Here is a 23,704-nt window from a genome sequence, read left to right on the forward strand (position 1 = left end):
TTAAAGTAGCAAAATGCCCACCTCTGGAAAATAGCATTACATCACTCAGAAATACAGTATAGAAATTGTCAATGTTGTAAACAACAGAGTTTTCTTTTCAAAAATAAGGATTTCGAAGTGACAAACTTGAACAGTCGTGTTTATTCTTCAGGCAGATTTTTTTTTTTTTTTTTTTGATTTACGTCTTACATTAGACCTCATTCAAATTTGCAGGTGTGCCAAATGAAGTGTCTGGCGCTGGTATATCATTATGAAGTGAATATCAGTTTGTTTACTTAATAAGTAAAAAAAACGAAAAAAAAAAAACAGACATGCAATAATCAAACACAGAAAGCGATAAACAGCAAGCTGCCAGAATTCCACCTTAACGAATAATTAAATACACCGGCTGACAGCAGCATTCGCATTGCATGGTATCTGTGCGTGAAACTATCAAAAGAGAAACACTGCGTGTGATGGTTTGGGTCAGCCTGAACACCAGTCAACAACAGATGGTGCTGTCATGGCACAAACAACAGCAGCGGAAAGAAGTTTCCATGTTTAATGCTGTGCTTGGCTACATCAGTGCAGCTGCTTTATTTAAGAGAGCAGCCATGCGATATGCTTGTACACCATCCTACTGTAATTTGCATGCCAATGAGAAGCACGTACAACATATGATGTATGCATTAGCTGCGACAAAGAGTAGAGATGTGCATACGCATGTCCAGGGTCATTCTGCAGGTAAAAAAAAAAAAAAAAAATTTAAATCAGGTACTACATTGTTTCAGTTCAGTCATAGCGAAGCATGACACTTAACTTCACAAGCAAACAAATAAATCAATGGACTTAAACTACACAGCAATGCCCCAAAAATACTTCAGCTGAGGCGTGATGCAATTTAAAATTGCTACAAAAAACATGCTGACAGAAGGAGAGAGCTAAAGGCGGGATTTACCATGCAGGTCCAAGTGTCAAATTATTGTTGAATAAATATATGTGCTGTCTTTTTCGATATACATACCGGATATAAACAATAACACATAATAATACAAATATTTAACATTTTGAACCAGTGTTTTAAATAAACCCAAACATATTTTTTTTCAAGAATAAATTCCAAGCAGGCCCACTAGTTGAAACACGGCATTCTGAATCATTATGTTTGTGAAATATGAGTTCAGCAGCAAAATCCACCCGTTTTTAGCCATCTCAGGGGATGGCCATTTTGTCACTTCTGTCGACTGAAAATGACATCACACATCTTTAGTGCTCAGATAACGACCAATCGCGACTCAGCTTCAGAAAACAGGTCAGCCGTAATTGGCCGTTACCTGAGCCCTGAGAAGTTGTGATGTCATTTTCAGTCGACAGAAAAGACAAAATGGCCGCCCCAGAGATTGTTCTAAAAACGAGTGGATTAACTCTTATTCTACAAACGCAATATTTATTAGAATGCCTTGTTTCAACAAGTGGGCTTGCATTGAACATATTCTTTAAAAAATGTATATTTGGGTTGACTTCCGCTTTAAATGTAGTTTTCAGAGTAAATACTTTTTACATTTAAGTTAGCAGCACCAGTCAAAGAAGAACTTGTGGCTTTGCGCACTAACTGGCCAGCTAATTAGCATTTCCAGCTAATACCATCATTCTTTTTATCATTACTATTCACTGCCAGACATTTTCAGACCGTCTTTTACCCAAACGTTTGAAATTAAAAAAAAAAAAAAAAATGTAAATAAGTTCCTGGGTTTGAATGGCTGGACTGTGAAAAGACAAATGAATACATCAATGTCAGTGAATGAGTTAAGCTAACACAATATCACTTTAAACCCAGTCACAAATGATTTGTACCTTGTTACATCCCGCCACTGCTGTAAAGCAACCCACAATAACAAGATTGGCCTTTCACAGACAATCTAAGCATTGGTGGGGCCAATTGTTGTCGTGAATATCATTTTACCCCACGTTTTCATTTGATACGGTGTCAACAAGCAAAGCCACTTGGAATGGCAAAAAAGAAGGACGCAGGGAGGATTCAGCCAAACAAGCAGACAGAGCGACTGACTTAAAGGCTATCGTCCTGGGTACAGTTAACCTCGGTGGGCTTCTCTTAAATGTAGGCTGAGACATCACCTGCGGCAGTGCCTTTTATCCCACCTCACTCTTGTCTTTTGCTAGCTCTCATGCTTTCTTCCTCAGTGTTGTTTGCTCTTTTTTTTTCCCCTCTCTTTTAGCCAAGCCTGTTTGGCAGAGTGCACACGACATTATCCGACCGCCAGCCAGAAAAACATCCTTATTAGCCTCTTTAGGGATGGCAAAGTTAGCCCGAACTGAAATATCTGAGCAGCCGTACAACGGATTCAGATGAGATTTTTTTTTTTGTGTGCAGACATTGGCGGTGGCCTGGCAGTGAACTCTATTGACTGTGTTAATCCCCTTTCAAGCAGGGTGACGAGACAATTTGGTCTAGCTCTGCAACGTCTTGGCAGCTATGAGACAAGCCTGGAATTTATTGCGCACGCAGGCACGTGCACTATGATTCGCAATAACTGAAGGATAATTTCATCTTTTTCTTCCATTATTGTCAGCAAGTATATATTTGAATATGCTAATAAAAGCCTTGATTTCGCAACATGAGCTGTGCAGGGGTCTCGGTTCCTCATTTCCCTACTAGCTTAACGTGTCTCGTTATAGTTTCCCCCCTACGTTAGACTGCACCCTACCCTTCCAATGTTGTTTCCTCTCCTACATAATTCTGTCCCCGAAGTCCACCATCTGTCGCCATTACCTCTCTTCTCGTCTTCATGATGCATTCGCTAGAGAAGCTTAAGCAGCTCATCAGGAACATTATTCTTTTACACATTCAGTGGCCACAACTTTAGGTACACCTAAGCACTGTTTTAAAAAAAAAAAAAAAAAAACACAAAAATACACTCCGATTCAAATGCAGGCTAAAGAAATACTCGGGCTGGATCATTCTGGAAAAAATAATGATCACCATTATTTTGATTAAGACTGAAATCATGATTTTGTATGAAAACGATTATTCATTGATTTCACGTTCACGATTGCACGTTGAACATTTTATTCTCGAAGACTATTCTTTTTGTCAAGTTTAAAATTACCTTGTAAATACGTGACGTTCGTAAGTTGAGCCGTGATTGGCTGCTACCTGATCACTGAGCAACTGTGGTGTCATTTTCAGTCGAAAGCAAGTGGTAAAATGGCCGCCCCCTGAGATGGATACAAACAGGTGGATTATGCTGCTTGATTCATATTCCACAAACACTATATTAATCAAAAAATTGTAAAGACATTTTTTGGGTTGACTCCCACTTGAATTAGCTGACATTATATTATACGGCGCCTGTTGCCAGAGTTTAGCGGCGGCTAAAGCGTTAGCGACTAGGAGCTAGCTACTAAGCAAGTGCCCCTTAGAGGCTGGCAAGAGCCGTCAGATTACTTTTCAAAGGCAGTTTAACTCATTCACTGGCAGACATTTTCAGACCCTCTTTTACCTTAATGTTTGAAAAAATGTGGAAAAAAATATAAATAAGCTCCTGAGATTGAATGGCTGCACTATGAAAAGACGAGTAAATTCATCAATGGTAGCGAATTAGTTAATAGACAAAAATGACTCTGCACACTTTGATGCCGACAGCCTGACACAGTTGCTGTTCCCAATGATCACTTTTGAACAAATCAGGCTTACTCAAATGTGCTTTTAAAGTCAATAAAATCGCTACTGTGGTTCTGACGTCACTTGGTGTCATAGACCAAAATCGGGAGAGATTTGTGTAAAATCTCACTCATGTTTCTAGAATGGAAAATAGTTCGCTGCTAAACACAGTTTAAACTGAAGTAAAAAAAAACTATCCAAAAATGAAAATCAGTTGGTCGTTCAGTGGAAGTTCAAGTGAAAAGGTGTTTTTTTTGTGTACTGTATTTATAATTGTTCTTCAACCAAGTAAAAATACTCAATTATTCGAGAATTTTCAGTAGGGTATCCGAATATCAAAATATTCGATAGTTGCTACCCTACTCACCGGCATATATTCGTTATCCTCAGCGAAGAATAGCTAATATTACTGCCGTACTGAGAAGCCGAAAGAGGAGAAGAGTCTTCATGACAGTATATCAGTATGTCTTGTACTGCCCCCAGGTGGCTCAGGCGCACACAACAGAATGGGAACTACAATGTGCATTGAAGGAGAAGGTGCGACAAAAACTGTTTGATTATTTTTAATGATGTGATTACTGTACATTTTTATGAAGTATAATATTCAACACAAAACTTGTTTTTTGGGGAGGCTGGGATGGATTAATAGAATTTCCATTCATTTTAATGGGGAAAGGTTATTTGAGATACAAATTTTTAGGCACCACAGTATTTTATGTATGTAGTGTGTTCACGTGGTGTGTTCAATTAGGGTGAAGAAGCTAATTTTATCCTCATCACGACTGAGGCCTCTCACACACAGAAAAAAAAAAAAATCGATTAAGATGTTAAAAATCAGTATGCATGTACCCCGCTTTCGACTGTGCAGATGTTCCTAATGAACGGGTCTGTTTGTGTAATAAAGACAAACATCCTCTTTGAGATGTTTACCATTCCGCAGCAAACACACAAAGTAGATCGTCTCTAGCAAGCGCATCATCCATGAGAGAGGCGAGAAAATAGAACGATAGGTGACAGATGGTAGACTTGAGGGACAGAAATGAAATTCTCGAGCCGAGGAGAGGCAACAACAATAGAGGCAGAGGGAGAAGGGGGAAGAAAACAGTGAGTGGTGTCGAGGGAGAGGAAAAAGCCAGAATTGGTGCCAGGCAGACAGCACTCTCAGCACTGCACTGCCCACTGTTGGCTCCCCACTATACAAGCACTCCCTGGACACTGCCAATAATGCCTTTACTTCATAATGCTACCGCTCTTTCTCACTCACACACACGCCAACACATAATGTAACACAAACACGCACAGGGACGCATACCGTTGGCCAAGCCACTTATGAAGAACATAAAAGTACCCGACGCTATCACATACGGTACAATCTTCCCCTCTGTGTGGGGACACCTTGATCTGTTTAGCCATCTTGGCCACTCCCTTTGACCTTCACAACTGTAAGTAAGATGTGAAATTAAGCTTCTTTTTTAATTACAATAAACATTACCAGATTTATTATACATAAATGTTTGGGTTTCATAAAAGGGCAAATGAACCATGCATTAATATGAATCACAAATCATCTCTTTAATTTAGAGTTGTTACTTACGAAACGCTGACTTGCAGTCTCCCAGATTTTTTCACTACGGCAACTTGACAAGATTCAACCAAACAAGTGTGGTGTAAACAAAAGTCAGTAAGTCACACATCAGATTACAACAAAAATGCAAACAAATTTGTGGCTTTAGGAGTTCAACTTTTCACGAAACAATGATATGTAAACATGTGCACTGCACTTCTTAAGCACTGAACTTTTTTAGACACTATGTAAAAACATAAAATAAAGCCTGACTGACCGACCGAAATTAAACATCCCCGCTATCAAAATTCCAGCCTTTGCGATTTGACAATTGCCTTCTTCTACATTATATTGTCTTGAATTAGATTAATCGCCCTAGTCCTTTCTTTAAAACTCAAATGAAAATGAGCAAGAACCCGCACACACACCTTGACTACGATGCAAATGAATCGTTGTTGTCCGTATATCCGTGTTATATTTATCACACAGAGGCAACCGGGCATGTTAAAAAGAACAAAAACACACACGCGCACACACACGCATTGCTGGAGCTAAATGGAGACAACTGTGAGACAGCATGATAGCATAGCTGGCAAGGACAATGGAAATATCACCCGAAAATAAACACACACACACACACACACACACACCAAAAACGAGAACACCCCCCCCCCCACACACACACACACACACAACACAGGGTTCACGCAACAAGCTAAATGCTAACGAGAGCGAAGCAGCAAACAGACACGTCGTTACCTTTTTGTGCGTCGAAACATGTCGCCAGCATCAGAGGCTGTGTTGGCAGCTGAACATGAGCGCAGCTGAGTCTCCACGTAGACGCGCGCTCACAAGCACACACACTCACACGGAGGCACTCAAGGGGCAACCGCTACAGCCCACATGTCAGTTCAACACACACACATCACAAGAGAGGGAGATTCGGAGATGTGAGGCAGCGGCAAGAGACAAGAGTTGAGAGCGCGAGGGCTGCATCCCCTGGATTGTGTGCGCCAAGCCGGGAAGAGATGGAGCGAGGGAGGGGTGAGTGAAAGATCGACAGACGGAGAAGAGAGAGGGCGGGAATGGGGTTGGGGAGGGGGGGGCAGGAACACTATTGAAAAGATGAGAGAGCGAGACGGGAGGGAGGGAGGTGGAGACGTGACGGAGCAGCCGAGCGGAGACTAATTTGAGGACAGACAGCGTGGAGCGGGCGGGGTGCTGGGGGTTCATTGGGGACGCATGTGTTATTGTGCACAATTTGACTTGCTGGCACAAGGAATGAAACACGAGTCAGTATTTTACTTATTTGAGAAGAATATGTTCCCAGCAGGCCCACTCGTTGAAACACGGCATTCTGGTTCATTGTGCGTTTGTGGAATACAAGTTAAGCAGCAAAATGCACTCGTTTTTAGCCATCTCCGGGGGCGGCCATTTTGTCTTCTGTCGACCGAAAATGACATCACAACTGCTCACAACGACCAATCACGGCTCATCTGTTTTCTGAATCTGAGCCCTGATTGGTCGTTGTGAGCAGTTGTGATGTCATTTTCAGTCGACAGAAGACAAAATGGCTGCAATATTTATCAGAATGCCTTGTTTCAACTAGTGGGCCTGCATAGAACACATTCTTGAAAAAAAATGTTTGCGTTGACTTGAACTTTAATCACTGTTGATTTCAAAGTAAGTAAATTTGACACCAGAACTATAGGGAGAGCTTTAGAGCAATAAAACACACACACACATGCACACGCACAAACAAAACTATAAATAAATGAGCTGAGTTGAGTATTTTTCCTTAACACCGGGTTAAAAGAAAACAACGTTCCGCTAATAATGCACCCAGCCCCTCGGTAAAATGTCAGATTGGATGAGCTCTGCTATCATCTGTCATACATGTCACAGGAGCGGCTCAGCAGTGTGCCACTAAGGGAGGCATCATTATTACGTGAGTGTGTGAAGTGTATACACACACACACGCACACACAACCACACTGCGCTGCCTCCCAAATTCCGAGCTTAAACAAACCCAGCAAACGTTAAAGCTGATGCGGGTCGACAGTTACACAGTGCTGCCGAGTGGACTAATTGAATAATGGATGTCGTCTCTAATGTAGGAGTAGGAATGGATGAAATATACATGGTGGCGAAGAAATGAAGGCGGATGACGGCGATATAGGGAGGGGCGGTCATAGAGAGGGCCGGGCGCCATGATATGATGAAGACGGATTTTTTTCCCCAGCTAGATAATTGCATATCTGTAGCTCCCTCGCTAGCAATGACACTTGAGCTCCACCCATCGGATGACCCCGGTAAGCTTTTTTTCTCCTCATCTCCCGCTGCGACATACGCTGCAAGTCGAAGGCCACGGGCAAAACACGGCGGGCCAAGGACGCGCGCACACACAGAGGCGCAACAATCAGGCAGTTAAAAGTGAAGCGTGGTTGTAATTACTCGGTGTGTCCGTCGGCAGGCTCTCCTATTGCCAGACAGCAACTCCGCCCTCAAGGCGTACGCGGGATGCTAAGACAATTAAATAAGACACGCACACACAATGTATTTAGCCATGCATTAAAGTCACACATCCTCAATTGCTTCTAAAGTTTATATGATAAGCGGACGGAAGACAAGGGAGCAGTAATAAAATGTATTCATGACTGTGGGCTACAACAATTTCCAGAAAGATTTAATTGATTTCCACACACCCAAATGATAAGCATATTCAGGGGGTTTGCCGCCCACCACACTCCCCCCCAAACCCGCCCCCCCCCCACTCCTCCCTCCTTCTGGTTTTGTTTTTCAAGTCTTCCTTTTTTTCGTAGCAGACAAAAGACATGCAGTCGATTTGGTTTCAATTTTGGAGGCTGCAATCTAGCAGCGGGGAACTCAAATCTATCGCTCAGCGAGAAGTAGAAAGAGGCGTGACGGCTACACAATTGATTTCAGGACCATGGACAGGGACACATGCACACGTTCTAGAAAATTACAGTCGGAACTTCTCAAGTTGAACATGATCTGTTACGCGATGCTGGTTGACCGAGCTGGGCATTCCTTTCCTGAATTATGTGTACATATAGATGGGTGGACATCAGGGGCGGAGCCAGAGTGTGGCTAATGGGTGGGCCTGGAAAAACCAGGGTGGGCCTGAATATTTCCCTCACTGAGCACAATCCGCCGATACATCGTATATTCAAATAAAATGACAAACTGAATAATATGAAGTTCAGATCTTCCTTAGACAACCACAATTATGACATTCTTATCATTCAATACAATAAAAAAAAAAACACAATGAAACAGAAATTCAAAAACAATTTCATAATAATTTACCAAAAAATTAAAAGTATATTTTTTTCATGAATCTCACTGGGTGGGCAGTCTCTCAATCTGGGTGGGCCTGTGCACAGGCCCAACCATAGCTCCGCCTCTGGTGGACATATGGATGTATGCATGTTTTTTTCTTTCTGTTTTTTTCGGTATTTGTGTTACACACCAACAGATAAACTATTGGCTGTTTAAAAACCACAGCTGCTTGTTTACTTGCAAACTCGTGAGTCGGGTGATACTGGTCAATGGAGACTTCAAACTAGGGCTGCTCGATTATCTAAAAAATATTAATCACGATTATTTTGGTAATGATTGAAATCACGATTATTCAAACAATCATTTATTTTTTGGTACGAAACAAGAAAATGTTTAAACGTAAAAAAATATAAAGACAACTATATGTCTTTGAAACACTAATAATTATGTGTAAAATGTGTCAAATTAGTTATTATAACATTTAAAAACAAAAGGTGCAAATGTAGGGATTCAAGTAAGATTTCCTTGTGTAAACAAATACAGTGCGTTGGATATAAATGCATATTAATAATTGTTTTTTACGATTATGCCAATTTTGTAATCGTGGCGTGTGTGCTGACTCCCATCTAGCATGGGTTTGAATATGATTTGCTAATACACAGTCACATCTCAAGTTATATAATGGTGTGCACACTTTTGCAACCACATTAGCTTAGTTGCCTATTTTTACTTCCCCTCATGATATTTTTTTCAATTCAGTAGCACAGATTATAGGTGACATTAATGGTGGAATTTTTTTTTTTTTAATGATCTTGCTCTCATTTTTGTACATCACAAATACCTGGCATTCAAACAGGGGCGGGGTGGCGACTTTTAGATCAACTGTGGACATTACAAAGTCATGATAAAAAAGCAAACACACATGCAGTCAATGTTAGCATGTTCAATCTCGTGAAGACGATGGTTCGACCGTCAAGTTTTATCTGGCGTTTTTGATACGTGTGATCTTTCAAAGCAAACTGAACTTCATCTCCAAATCGCGCAACTTTAACACGTTCGACTTTGGAGGTTCGGCTTGACTATTTTCATCCTCAGTTTTCCCGTGTGTCTTTCGGAGGCATTTTAATCAGCCTCGTCAGGATCATTTTTGTTTGTAAATGGAGCAGAAAAGGATTGCGAGGAGCTCGGAATTCACAAGACAAAATCCACCTGTGTGGGGACGACATCTCTATCACTGTTATCCGGCTTTGCCGAAGCTGTCGTCGAATGTTAATCTCTAGCTTTAAATGTGACATTTCGAGGGAAAGTTCCTTAATCCTTTCATTAAAAAAAACAGTGTGCACTGCAATGAAACACGTCTCCCTCACTGCTTTTCAAATTTCAACAATTTTGCTTTCTCTCTGTCTTTGGCTCTAAACGATTATCATAAAGGTGTTTGGAGTTTAAATAATTGGGAGATTTAAACTGCAAAAATGTCGGATGTGCTGATTAGTGATTCTGAAGAAAAATCACAAGGATTATCCATATTTATCCTACGTCTGTGCTTCTATTTTATCAGGCCCATCAACTCTTATATTAAATTACGCCGTGATATCTGCAAGTTAAACGAGTATAGGTATAAAAAATGACAGACACATGGAATAATGAACGCCTTTTTAAGACTCAAATTCCACATCAGGGTCTCAAGTGCCTGAGGGTCCTTGTGGTCCTTCATTCAATGACATCTAAATAAAGAAGACCATCCCTCCTCCAGTTTGTTTGTTCTTGAATTGCCTTTTTAAAACTATCCATGCAATGCAGAAAATGGCAAGTGAAATATAATAATAAGTAGAATCATCTTGTGCAATTAAAAAACAAATAAATTTAAAAAAAAAAAAAATATATATATATATATATATATAGCATACAAAACATATATTTATATATACAAAACATATATGTATATAAACATATACATATATATATATATATATATATATATATATACATATATATATATATATATATATATATATATATATATATATATATATATATATATATATATATATATATATATATATATATAGCATACAAAACAAGAACCTACCTGCTACTTTTCCGTGGCAGTGGAAGATCCTTCTGGCAACAAAGAGAAAAAAAAAAAGAGATGCACATTAGATTTTTCAAACCGCGGTAATCAGTGTGCTACCATAGATAAAAAATGCTACCGGCGACATAGGCATGATTGAAACTTTAAGTGTGCTAATGAGTCCATAAAAAATACCGCATTCATTTATTCAAATAGAGCAGCAGCTCATTTACAGACTGAAGTGGTTTCAAGCAATTATAGCGACATAATTACCATACCTTATAGTGTCATATTTAACTTTCTGAAAAATGAGGGAGGTTCTCAATTGAACTATTTTTACATGAAAGTGTTCATCCCCTCGTGTTTGCATCGAGACAAAACTTTCATAAACGAGCCTATTACGACACCTGCAAAATTCACAATTCATTTAGAATGCAAAAAAAACCCAAAAGGTTTAGAACAAGGGATGTCACGATATCCAAAATGTCACGCTACGATAACATCACGATATGAACCTCACAATACGATACTTATGGCGATATATTGTGGGGAGGTTGGCGATGTATAAAAAGCTCACGATACTGTAGAAAAGCTCATGACATTGTTAAAAAAAAAAAAAAGAAAAAAGAGAGCTCATATTTAAAAAAAAAAACAATTGTTTTTAAAAAAAACAGCACAATATTCTGTTTTTGTACATAATAACAGCATTCACAAAGAAATAGGCTTGGTCAGTCATGCGCTCCTATTGGCGATTAGCGTGCGTCTTAAACATAGGTTCATCAAATTAAACTGCACTAATAAACTAACCACTAGAGGGTGCTGGAACTGCACAAAAGGAAAAAAAATTGGGCTTTAAAACAGATTTGCTGCTATTAATATCGTGACATGATGACGACGATTCATTGTGGCAATTTTAGTATCGTGATATTACGATATTGCTGATATTGTGTCATCCATATTTAGGACAGAGAATTAAGTCCTGATAGAACACATTAAAAAAATCTTGTGCATATGCTGCGTGGCGTTGGCGTCGGGCCAAAACCTCATAAGTCACATTTTGGTGAATTTCATAAAGATAAAAAAAATTAATTTATACCTTTGGTCAGTCCGTACGCGTGGGTGTTACTTTAACATATTATTGACCAATCTAAAATGTTGAAAATGGCTTGCTCTCTTTCGCGATGAAATGCAAATGGTTGAACAAACTTGCCATTTTTGGGCTCTCCTGAAAAGTGATGATTTTGGCTGAAGCCTATCCCATCTGACTTCCTGGCCAATAGCCAATCACAGGGCACATACAGACAAAAACAACTACTCAAACTCACATTCACACCGATAGTCTTTTTTTTTTTTTCTGTCCTTATTGAACCAAACATGGAATGCAGGCGGAAGACTGTGTGATGCGTCGTTGTTTATGGTAAGTGCTCAGTTTTCAGTCATACCTTCAATATTTTCACGAGTGCTTTTCTTTTGTAGTAAGTTTTGTCTCTTTTTAAACCTTCACTTCCTGCCTTGATGTCTCCTCATTAAGTTATCCAAGTTATTCATGTATATTGAAATTATTATTTATCTTGGACTCGTTTTTATACGCCACAAAAAAACTGGCAATGGAGCAGGGGTGTGTAGATTTTTATGTCCAACCGATATTCATTACGCAGTCGAACTACCAAAGCGTTATAAAATGTCGAACTTACTATATAGGGCACTATATAATGGTTTGGGAGTGATTTTGAACACCAGCTTTAGACATTATGATATTCCGTTTCTTTTTCTCACATCTATTCATAAAACTGGTCAACTAGACATTTTCAGACAAGGACGATTGCCCCGCTAAGCAAATCGCCATTTCAAATAAAAGTAAACTCATCTCGGTTGTAATGTTGAATGCGCATCGGCCGTGGCCAGGTTTGTCATTACACCACTAATCCAATGAGCGTCGCAACAGCCGATCTCATCATTGCTCGGGGGGGCTTTCTGAGTGACAGGAAACGGCAGGTCGAGTCAAGCTAAAGTCAATTTTAAAACGGTTTCTGCTCATTTTATGACGACGGGACACAGCAGAGGGACGCTGATGCGATTAAGATCAAGTGTGACGCACCCTCTCCACTGTGCTTGTTGCGCCATCCCTCGCCAATTTGAGTCTGTTAGACTCAGTGTTGGAGAGATTGTCTTACATATCTCTTGTCGGATTATCCAATGAGTCTGCTCCCACTAACAACGTTAAGGTCAGATGTTGAAAATCAACAACTGTGAGACAACTAATGACGTCCCAAAAGTAAATACTCTTTCTGTGTAATCATTTGGGCTGCCCTCAATTCATTTCCCTTCTCTGCGTCAAAGCCTTTGTCTTTGTAATACAAACATAAGCGTCCCAAAAAACAGCAACAAAGGCGAGCTGATGAAACATGACTTGACAGCTGGAGCTCTCACATCAAAACAATCTCAGCGCGCGCCTGCAAAACCGAACCCAACCAGTTTTAGTTTGGCACCGCGAGACAGCATCCACGCCTCTGCCTACTCCTTGATCTTAAATAACAGCAGTCTGAAGGAATCATTAATAAACATTGCAATCAGAAAGACTTTGCAAAGATAAAGACTGCGCGCCGAAAAGATGATTATCATCTAAGGCTGGGGGTAACGCAAAAAAAAAAAAAAAAAAGTCACATTCTTCACCTTTTCCAAGATTTTATTTGGAAGGAGCTTCATCCTCATCATGTCATACATCATGTGATAAAACATTCTAACCAGGATCATTTCTGTGAACAGTCATAATCTCTGAATTTTCAGAGAGTAAAATGTGGTAATATCTGAATTAAGAACAAAAAAAAAATCAATTTGCGTGTAGTTGTCATTTTTGGAGAATATCTACATAGGGGGAAGTCAACCCAAACATATTTTTTTCCAGAATATGTTCTGTGTAGTCCCACTCGTTGAAAAAAGGCATTCTGATAAATATTGCGTTTGTGGAATAAGAGTTAATCCACCCGTTTTTAGCCTTCTCAGGGGACGGCCATTTTGTCACTTCTCTCGACTGAAAATGACATCACAACTACCCAGGGCTCACGTAACGACCAATCACCGCTCAGCTTCAGAAAACAGGTCAGCCGTGATTGGTCGTTAACTGAACCCTGAGACACTGTGATGTGTGGCAGGAAGTGACAAAATGGCCGCCCCCAGAGATGGCTAAAAACGAGTGGATTAACTCTTATTCAACAAATGCAATATTTATCAGAATGCCTTGTTTGGGTTGACTTCCACTTTAAATCAGTTTAGCGAAAATTGTACCAACTGTAAAGATCAAATCTCACCAAAGACAATATGCTAGGTTACAAAAAAAATGTGAATGTGCATTAAAATCCTCTCTTTTTAAATTGCATTATTCATAATAAATTAAAGAGGAAGTCAACCCCAAAATTTTCTTTACAATATTTTCTATTCCGCCCGCATTAGTCTAAACTTCCTATTCTGACTAATATTGTGTTTGTGGAATACGGATCAGAAGACAGCTGAGTCGTGATTGGTTGAGCCCTGAGCAACTGTGTTGTCATTTTCAGTCGACAGCAAGTGACAAAATAGCCGCCCCTGAGATGGATAAAAACGTTGGATTTGGCTTCTTAACTAATATTCCACAAACGCAATTGTAGAAAGCCGTGTTCAGACTAGTGGGTGCGCATACAGCATGTTATTGAAAAGAAAATTTTGTGGGGGTTACTTCCTCTTTAACCAACCTGAGAGACAAGAATAAAAATACCAACAAAAAAAAAACTACCAAAGTAATGCAACAAATACTAGAGGACTTTTTATAATGTAAACGGTCTGGGTCTTGGATTAAAGAACGGAGTGGGTCATATGTGGCAATACTTTGCCCGCCCTGATTTAGAGTCAGTGAACCTAACATGCATGTTTTTGGGATGTACGAGGAAGCCATAGTACAGGAGAAAACCCACACAAGCATACAGTAAAACACAGCACGACCCGAGTTGAGCTTCAAAGCCGGCACCTCTTATCTGTGAAGCCGACGTGCTCAACGCAATCTAACAGCGCTGCCTGTTTTAATATAATGGACTACTTTAACAATTATGGCGTCATTATAAATGCACCTCGAAAATGAACGATTCCGAGGTCATACATTTTGGAATTTGACCGCGTGGAAACATGCGCTAACTCCATGCGAAGCCTCAACAAGAGGTGATAAGAAAAGAACATGAGAAGGACAAGATAGGCTCTGGAAGTTACATAAGAGGACATTCAAAGCAGTAAGGCAACATTAAGGTGGAGGGGTTTGTTTATCGGACGATATTGGCACTTTTCAAATCTGCCTTTTTTTTTTTTTTTTACACATGGAAGCATTACGAAAACGATAATAACGTTCAAAGATCCCGCCCTCCCACTCAAAAAGTCATCAAAATAAAACCTGTTCCAGGGTCCAACTCTGTACTAACTGTGCAGACAATGCTTTAAAAGGACAGTTTACATACTATAAGTTTGCAACTGGAAATACAAATATGTAAAATCAATAAATATACAGTTCAACTATACAGTTATATAAGTAGTGGTGGCGTACGGTTATTTGGAACACTACCAATATATAAAGTGGAACCTCTAGGTTGAACAAATTCTGCTTCGGGTCAATTTCAATCATTTGTTTGGACTTTGGAACAATTTCTCCCCAAAATTAATGCTCAGCAAAACACGTAACTCTTTATTATTGATCACACAAATGCTGTGGGCGCTTCTGTTTAAAGAAAGATCCATAATATCAGAAACTAGAAACTACATTTGCATGCATTTTATTATTAACCAAAAAAAAACAAAAAAAGATTGCGACATCTACCACTGAATGATTGGTGATTGTTTGGCTCAGCTATTTTTTTTTTTTTTTAGCTAGTGATTTCCTCTCCATCATTAAATTGAAATGATGACTCCATGAAACAAAAACAAAACAAAAAAAAACACTGAAAGAAATCAAAAATGAATAAGGGCATGTCTATCAGCCTGAAGGCTTGCGGACAAATGTCAATTATGTTGACGCCGGCAGATCAATTTGTAGACATTTGACCTTCAACGTCATTTCTATGACGCAATCTTGTAATAAGAATAGCAGCTCTGTCAACACGTTCCAAAATGAAAGACAATATGGAGTGAATATCTTCATTTGAATGCACAAAAAATATAAATCATGAAGTGATCTTATCTTGTACGTTGCTAGCATGTGTTTTTAAAACAACAATATGTCATATCACAGCGTCAAAGTCGCTTGGAGTCATTGCCATGACAACCGTGGATTGCCTACTTTTTGTAATCTTGGCGGACAAGCCAGGACGCCTCTCATGTTAACACTCGTTACTTCCTTTGTATTCCTCACAACAGATAAGTACCTCTATGTTAGGGAACGCCACGGGATACATACAAATAAATAGTTCCATCGTTTTATTTTAAATAAAACAAACACCATCACAAGTGGTGGCAGATGGGACGTCGGCACCTGTGTGATGGTGCTCTTGCGGGATTGTGACCGCATATATTTTTTTAAATGAAGAATGACTTCACCCATCGCGGGGCGCTTTTCCCGGGATGGCTAATGAATTACATCATCAAGAGGAAGTAAGCTTGGCCAGAGTGACTCAGACAGCATGTGCTAGCGCGTGTGTGAGCATGTGTGTTTAGATATGGGGTGTCAAGGGGTAGCTAATGGATAAAACCCCAACACCTGCTCCCTCTTTATGTGCGCCCAGTAGGCAGTTACGCTACGTGTTGTTGCCGTGTTGTTTATTCTCTTTTCAGATCACAGGACTACGACAACCTTGGCAAGTCCGAGTGTAATGTCAGCTATTCTTGTAAAATGGATCTTGAAGTGAGCAAAAAGAGAGGAAAAAAAACAAAAAAAAAACTGTACACAAATGGGACAATGTGCTTGCAGTGATGCGATTGATACGTTCCAACCTCTCCCAAAAGAACCGAAACTTTTTTTAATAGGGAAAATAATCACACTATAATATTGTATTGTATTGTATTGTATTGGAGTTGATTGACAACCCACAATTATTAAATTGAGTTAAGTGAACTGTGTTATTTTCTCTTGTGCAATCGTAATTGTTCTTTAAAGGGAAGTCAACCCAAACATTTTTTTTACCCAAAATATGTTCTATGCAGGCCCACTAGTTGAAATATGGCAGTCTTATTAATATTGTGTTTGTGGAATATAAGTTAAGCAGCAAAATGCACTCATTTTTAACCATCTCAGGGGGCAGCCATTTTGCCACTTCTGCCGACTGAAGATGACATCACCTGTTTTCTGAAGCTGAGCCATGATTGCTCGTTATCTGAGCCCTGGGAAACTTTGATGTCATCTTCAGTCGACAAAGTGAAAAAATGACCGCCCCTGAGCTAGCTAAAAACGTGTGTATTTCTCATATTCCGCAAAGGCAATATTAATCAGAATGCCGTGTTTGGACTAGCGGGCCTGCATAGAATATATTTTTGAAAAAAATATGTTTGGGTTGACTTTCCTCTTTAACCAAGCAATAATACATATTTATTTATTTTACCCGAAAACCCAATTATTGAATAGAATTTTCAGTAGCATATCTGAAAACAAAAATATTGGATAGCTGCAGTTCTATTTTCTGGGAATAAAAGGAAAAAATAATGACATTTGGAGATATTACTATTTGCTTTGCATGGCTGTGTTAAGAAAAAAGTTATATTGTCAGGGAATGTTAAATATCTTTCACGGTCTGTGATTAGGACGGACACGTGAACTCAAAAATAGTTTTATGAGCTCCGAGATGGACATGCTCAGTTATTTTGTATTCAGTCCAACTAGCGTTCAGAATGATGCAAAAATGACAACCTGACTGTGAACAACCTTGTTTATTTGACTCTTTCTGCACATTTGCCTGGAATCGCAGTCGTTACGATTCAGCCTTCTCATGTCCCTGCAATTTATGTCTCAGAAGAAAACAAGACCCTCAATAAATCAAATGAAATCACACTTAGCAAGAAGATGCAAACAAGGGCTGTACGGTTTTACCAAGCTGGTATTATTTGATGCCAATTGCAAGAAAACTCTCAAATATGACAGTTGTACATTTGGCAACCGGAGGTGTTTATTTACTAGCCGGCAATTTAATAGTGAGTCGCAACAAGGCCTATATTTGTTTAAAATGCTTGTGTAAAGGTAGAGCTACGCACTACTTCTGTCTTACAATGGTAATAAAACATGTAATAGGCTTGTGTTCTTCCGCTTCTGCTTGAAGCAGAAAAGTACCAGCACTTTGTTCTGTCTTTGCAAGTTTTACTGTAAGAACATGCTGATGTTTTTTTTCCGATTAACATTTGTCGAAGCGTATTGCATTCACTTGAGAATTTCTTTTTTAATCTTGTTTTTCTGAGTAATAGGCCTCTTTTTTCCTTTTATTTTTTTCCAGAGTATTTTTTTTTCAGTTTTTCTGAATATTTTTTTTTCTGTTTTTCAGAGTTTTTTTTTTTTTCAGTTTTTCTGAATATATATTTTTTTGGTTTTCCTGAATAATTTTTGTTCCTGTTTTCGGGATTATTTTTTTTTCTGTTTTTCAGAATAGTTTTTGTGATAGAAAAAAATGATTCCAAAACAAAAAATTAAAAAAAAACAAAGGCCCCCAAAAGATTACTCAGAAAACCTTTTTTTTTTTTTTTCTTCCCCCTAAGTGAATGCAATACGCTTCCGTAAGTCAACACTAGAGTGTGTCGCGTTTTTAATCTTAATTGAATTTGCAGGAGGGTTTCACAATGTTCTGCTGCTTTCATTTTAAGGTAGTTACAGAGCTCACATTGCTATAAGGCCTGAAAACCTCTGCGGATTACCGATTTACAGTGATAACTTTACAAATGTTAACAGCATTACCGTTCAAAATGTTAGTCATCATTATGCCTACTGCTGCTTTGTATCATTTAAAAATATTTTTGTATTTTCTTCTCCTAATGATTTTTTAATGATTTTTTTTTTTTATTATAAGTATTTTTATCCTTCACTCGGTGTATTATATTTTCTATCGAATATTTTTGTTATATTTTCAATTAATTCTGCATTTTCTGTCTTGCATTTTTCCTAATATCCCACTAGTCTCATTTTCCCCTTCTATTGTCTATTTTGAATATGTTTACTTAAAAAATACATATTTTCCTTATATTTTAGTAGGACTAAAATTTTGTATTTGCCCACATTTTTCTTCTAATATTTGTGTTTTTCAGTTATTTTTACCTTTTTCTTAATTTTGTATTCATTGTTTTCTAATGTTTGTGTATTTGTAATCAACTATTTTCCCTAATATTTTTTTTGTTTGTTCAAAATACTTCTCTAAATATTTGTCTTTTTTTTAATTTTAATATATAATACTGTATTCTATTTTGAAGCATTCAGCTTGTGTTGATTTGCCACTCCTGTTATAAAATTACAGCTCCAGTAGCTCTCAGCGTCCATCCTGCACACTTGTGGTGTGGAAACTTGGGTGTCGTGCGCAGAAATGTGTTTTTATTTTCTGGAGGTATGTTAAAAATAAAGGAAGGAAATATTTATCTGCTTTCGTGGACAAAAGTAACAGGCAATTTTTTGAGACACGGTGACTATCAACGATCTCATGCAGTCAGGCTTGCACAATCATTTGTTGTTTCAAATGAACATTTTATTGAAATGAATCTGGTTATGAGCATGGAGAAAGAACCGTTTGTTGCAGTTTAGACAAAATAATCAAGGAAAAAAAATACATTTTTTCGTGTGATTTTGCAGTCAAAGACGCACGCAATAACATCTTTGGGAAAATGAATGCATTATGCACAGCATCCGTGCAACAACTACAAATAATTAATTTGCTCTTCAGTCACCTCGCCATGTTGCAAGACTTCAAAAACGTTCAAATATTTAACAACTTTCTCTGCTTTACAGATGACACAAGACTGAAGTGTGTGATTTGTTTTTTTTTTTTAAACTTAATTTACAACATATTAACCAAGGAGGGAATGAACACTAGCTGGAATCTGGAGGGAAGAAAAAAGGCTATTGTGCCGGCGCTCTGGGCGGAATCAAAGCTTCTGTTCTGTTTCTGCTGCCAAAAAAAAGTGACAGCCGATTGCAAGGCAAATGTCACACTGCGTATTCTTCACTTGAATGGTCCACCAGACATCACGATTTACTTTAAAGCTTTGACTCTTGTCGGAGCCTTCAGAGGATGTTCGGCCTTCGCGTTTATTACCTCTCCGTTTTTTTAAGTACAACCCTGATGTTATTGTACCAATTTTTGGCTTATACGGGCTGTTCTTGAATTGAGAGCAAGCAGAAAAGTTCAGCTCGCAGTTTGGAAAGGTAAACCCTAAGGTGGCTTGTGTTTGTATCAACACATTGTGTAGATGGGATGCTATAGCAAGCATTGGCTATGCAAATATTGCAAAACAGGGTAAGCTATCCGCAATTTAAATGCAGACATGACAATGAAAACAACAATGGAGGACATTAAGAGTTTGGTGGCAACCAAATGGAAAAGAGCTCAAACATGGGCATAGTGCAGCTCACTAATTTTGCTATCCTTTACAACGTTTTGGAAAATGGAAACATTAGAATACTGCTGCCGAACGAAAAACATCAAGAGGCGAGGCGGTCCTCGGTTTCATTGCGAATTGTACATAAGTGGAAATGAGCCAACCTACTAACCTATATTAAAGCAATAGTGAAGTCATGATTTCAGTAAATATTTGCATGCGAACCTTGTCGACCATAAATTTGAATAATTACATTCAAATCTTGCTACCAGCTTCGAACCTTGCTAGCAGCTTCAAGACTGCATACTCCATTTTGATTTTGTCGTGTTCTGCTTCTTTGCCATGAATCATCATTTGGGTATGATAAGAATTTGTGCTCACATACAGTATCTATCATAATGTTCTTATTTCATATACCTTATCGGCCAATACATCATCTATCGGCCAGGCAATTCATTGGATATCAGTTTTTTTCAGCCCCTGGCATCCCCCCCCCAAAAAAATTCCATATCAGTCAGGACCTCATATTAAGATGCTGATTAGACAGCATTATTCGTGCACAGGTGTGCCTTCAATTGCCCGCAATAAAAGGGCACTCTCAAAGGTGCAATTTTATCAAAATGCATTGACATTTCCACTGCACGGTCCCCTTAGTTCGGCTCAGCTCGACTTGCTTTTCGTGACCCCCCGAAAAAAAAAAAGATGTCTCGAAACAAACAGATGATGTCCGAGTGTCGTTTACGGTCCGTCTTGATGAAGCCGAACGACAGCGGTGAGTGACAGAAGTAGGCTGCCACTTCTGGAGTGACTCTTATCCCCATGTGCTTAAGCATATTCAAAATGGGCACACTGCCCAGAACAAAATATTGGACAAATTATTCTCAGTGTGTACGTTTGTGTGTGTGTGCGCATGATGTCCTTCATACCCCTGACAGCGATGAGGCACACACAGTGAATTGCGTGTGTGAGCCAGAGAGCAGTGTATTAAGCAGGCTCCTGACACCTACCCTAACTGATGGCACAATAACCTTCACCTCAGTAGTTGAGATGGAAATGTCTCATCGCACTACCAAACAACACGACTAGCATCTTAAAGATGGAAAATACAAACCACAAACCAGACACGTGAGAAGTTAGTCTTAAGTGGGGTACACATATTGACAATCCGGCCATTTTGCCTCCCCTGCGATCAAAGTCAGCAACGGCCAGATTGTCGGATGTCTCTCAAAAGATTATCCTGAGCGATTATCCTGAGCTGCGGGGTGTTTAAAATGAGTGATTTTCCCTCTCCAACTGCTTGGACAACAGATACGGTCGACAGGCGTAAATGTCAAACGTGTTTAATAATTACGATGCTGCGTGGTCAACACTGAATTGTGCCGAGCCACAGACTCCACGATTGCAACGTGAAATGGAACGAGAGCCAATTAGAAAGCGGAAAACGATATATTACTACGACTACTACTATTCATTTCTTTTTTTGTATTTTACGGCAGTCTTGGCAGCCTGTTGACTCCAACAGGACATTCTTGGTACTACGACAGACAGTTGTTACGCTTGTGGTGCACAAACTATAAGAACGGTGAGAACACATTACGATCTATTGCTCATCGTGGGTGCAGTCAGGAAGATTTTACTGACGTATTCTTACGCTTCAGTTGATTGCGCACCATTCCTCGAAACCGCTTTGTTCGGACCGTCATAAAGCGAGAAACCCCAAACTGACTCGACGGGCAGGACCAGGTGTAATAAAGACCACTTTATGAAACCTATATGTGAAACATAACCCCCAAATCACAATTCTTCCCATCTGCTATGTGAAAAATCTATCCTTTCCTTACTTTAACATTGACCCACACTCAGAAGGGATCCTGATATCGTAACAGCCACTTAAATGGGGTCTACCGGAGCCCACAGCTATACATACTCCCCCCCCCCCCCCCCCCCAGCCGCCCCCCCATCTAGGCCTCTGGGCTTTTTAGGCCGCCCTTCTGCTTCCTCCCCGAGGGTGCACGGCGCTCTTAGGCCACCATTAGTCCCGCTAATGGGCCTGACAACTGTGCCACATCCTCAACATTTAGACCTCCTCTGTCTCCGATATTGATATCGACCACTTCAGTGGGAAAGGGAGAGTGTGGCGGGGGGGAGTGGGTCGATTTCATATCGCACATATGGGCATCAACACACTCATACAGCAGTCGGAGTACAGTAAAAGTGAGTGAGTGAGGAGATGCACAAGCTCATGAAACCAAAAAGCAGAGCACGCCTAGCATCTTGCGTATACACTTTTCCACACATACAGTCATACAGGAACTGTTGGGGTGACAAAACAGTCCTCAACTGAATGGAGGTTGACATTTTAAAGCCAAAGTCAACCCAAACATATTTCTTTCAAGACTATGTGCTATGCAGGCCAACTAGTTGAAACGAGGCACTCTGATAAATATTGTGTTTGTGGAATAAGAGTTAATCCACCTGTTTTTAGTCATCTGTGGGGGCGGCCATTTTGTCACTTCTGTCGACTAAAAATGACATCACAACTGCTCAGTGTTCAAGTAACAACTAATCACAGCTCACCTGTTTTCTGAATGGGCCATGATTGGGCGTTATCTGAGCCCTGAGACACTGATGTCATTTTCAGTCGACAGAAGTGACAAAATGGCCACCCCCATAGATGGCTAAAAACGGGTGGATTTTGCTGCTTAACTCATATTCCATAAACGCAGTATTTATCAGAATGCCTTGTCTCAACTAGTGAGCCTGTATAGAACATATTCTGGAAAAGAAATATGTTTGGGTTGACTTCTACTTTAAGTATCTATCAGACCAATAAAGTATATTCGATCTATTTAGTATGTAGATAGTCTCAAGAAATGACAACTTCACGCAAACTGATTTTTTTTTGGTTCTTATAAAATCCTGCCATAACATTAACACATTTTATTCTCAGAAAATTCGGATATTACGACTGTTCACAGAAATTATTGTTGTAATAGTTCAACAAACTGTTGCAATGATATGCCTTAACTCTCATAGTATTATTCATGTGAGTGCTCGGGCGAGTGTGCGTCTGACATTGGTACTTGGCTGCCCACATCCTTGAGACGCATTAAAAACCTGATTATTATGTTCCTGCAATAACGATCCTGTGGTTATAAATGTACGATGGCTTCAATGTGCTCGTCTAACATCTTCCAGAACCCTGCTGGAGGACATAACGCAAATCAAGCCAACTTCAAACAGGGGATCCGTGCGCTAACGAGACCTAACGTCATTTGTCAGTACATTTTTATTCGGTGTTCTTTAATCCAACCTACAGTCAGACCCAGTAATTATCAACTGGGCAACATTTGGACAGGAAGTGCTCCGATTCGGCACGTCTATATTTCATAAATGATGAGCAGACTTGTGCAGCAGATGGCGCGAAGCGCAGTCGAGTGCTTTAATTGTGAATTAATACATGTTGAGGCAGCTAAGTGGCAGTCAGTAGTTGTGCACCGTGGGCCTGTGCTGCTTTACTAGATTAATTTCACGGCAGAGGAAAACCTTGAAGGTATCTCACGGTGGCGTTTGCTGCCAGTCACCAGTGTAC

At 39.5% G+C, this 23,704-nt stretch overlaps 1 protein-coding gene across 1 annotated transcript in view; it reads right to left on the minus strand.

The window, feature by feature from the left end:
- Positions 1-23,704, minus strand: part of mast1a (microtubule associated serine/threonine kinase 1a) — a 70,183-nt gene that overhangs the window by 44,371 nt on the left and 2,108 nt on the right. Inside the window, exon 2 of the mRNA XM_086033646.1 lies at positions 10,618-10,649. Within this exon, the coding sequence (XP_085889772.1) occupies positions 10,618-10,649 (32 nt within the window). The remainder of the gene's footprint in view (positions 1-10,617; positions 10,650-23,704) is intronic.

The sequence above is a fragment of the Filicampus tigris genome, chromosome 6 (assembly GCF_054856515.1).
Source record: "Filicampus tigris isolate MCC_2025a chromosome 6, RoL_Ftig_1.0, whole genome shotgun sequence".
NCBI lineage: Eukaryota > Metazoa > Chordata > Actinopteri > Syngnathiformes > Syngnathidae > Filicampus > Filicampus tigris.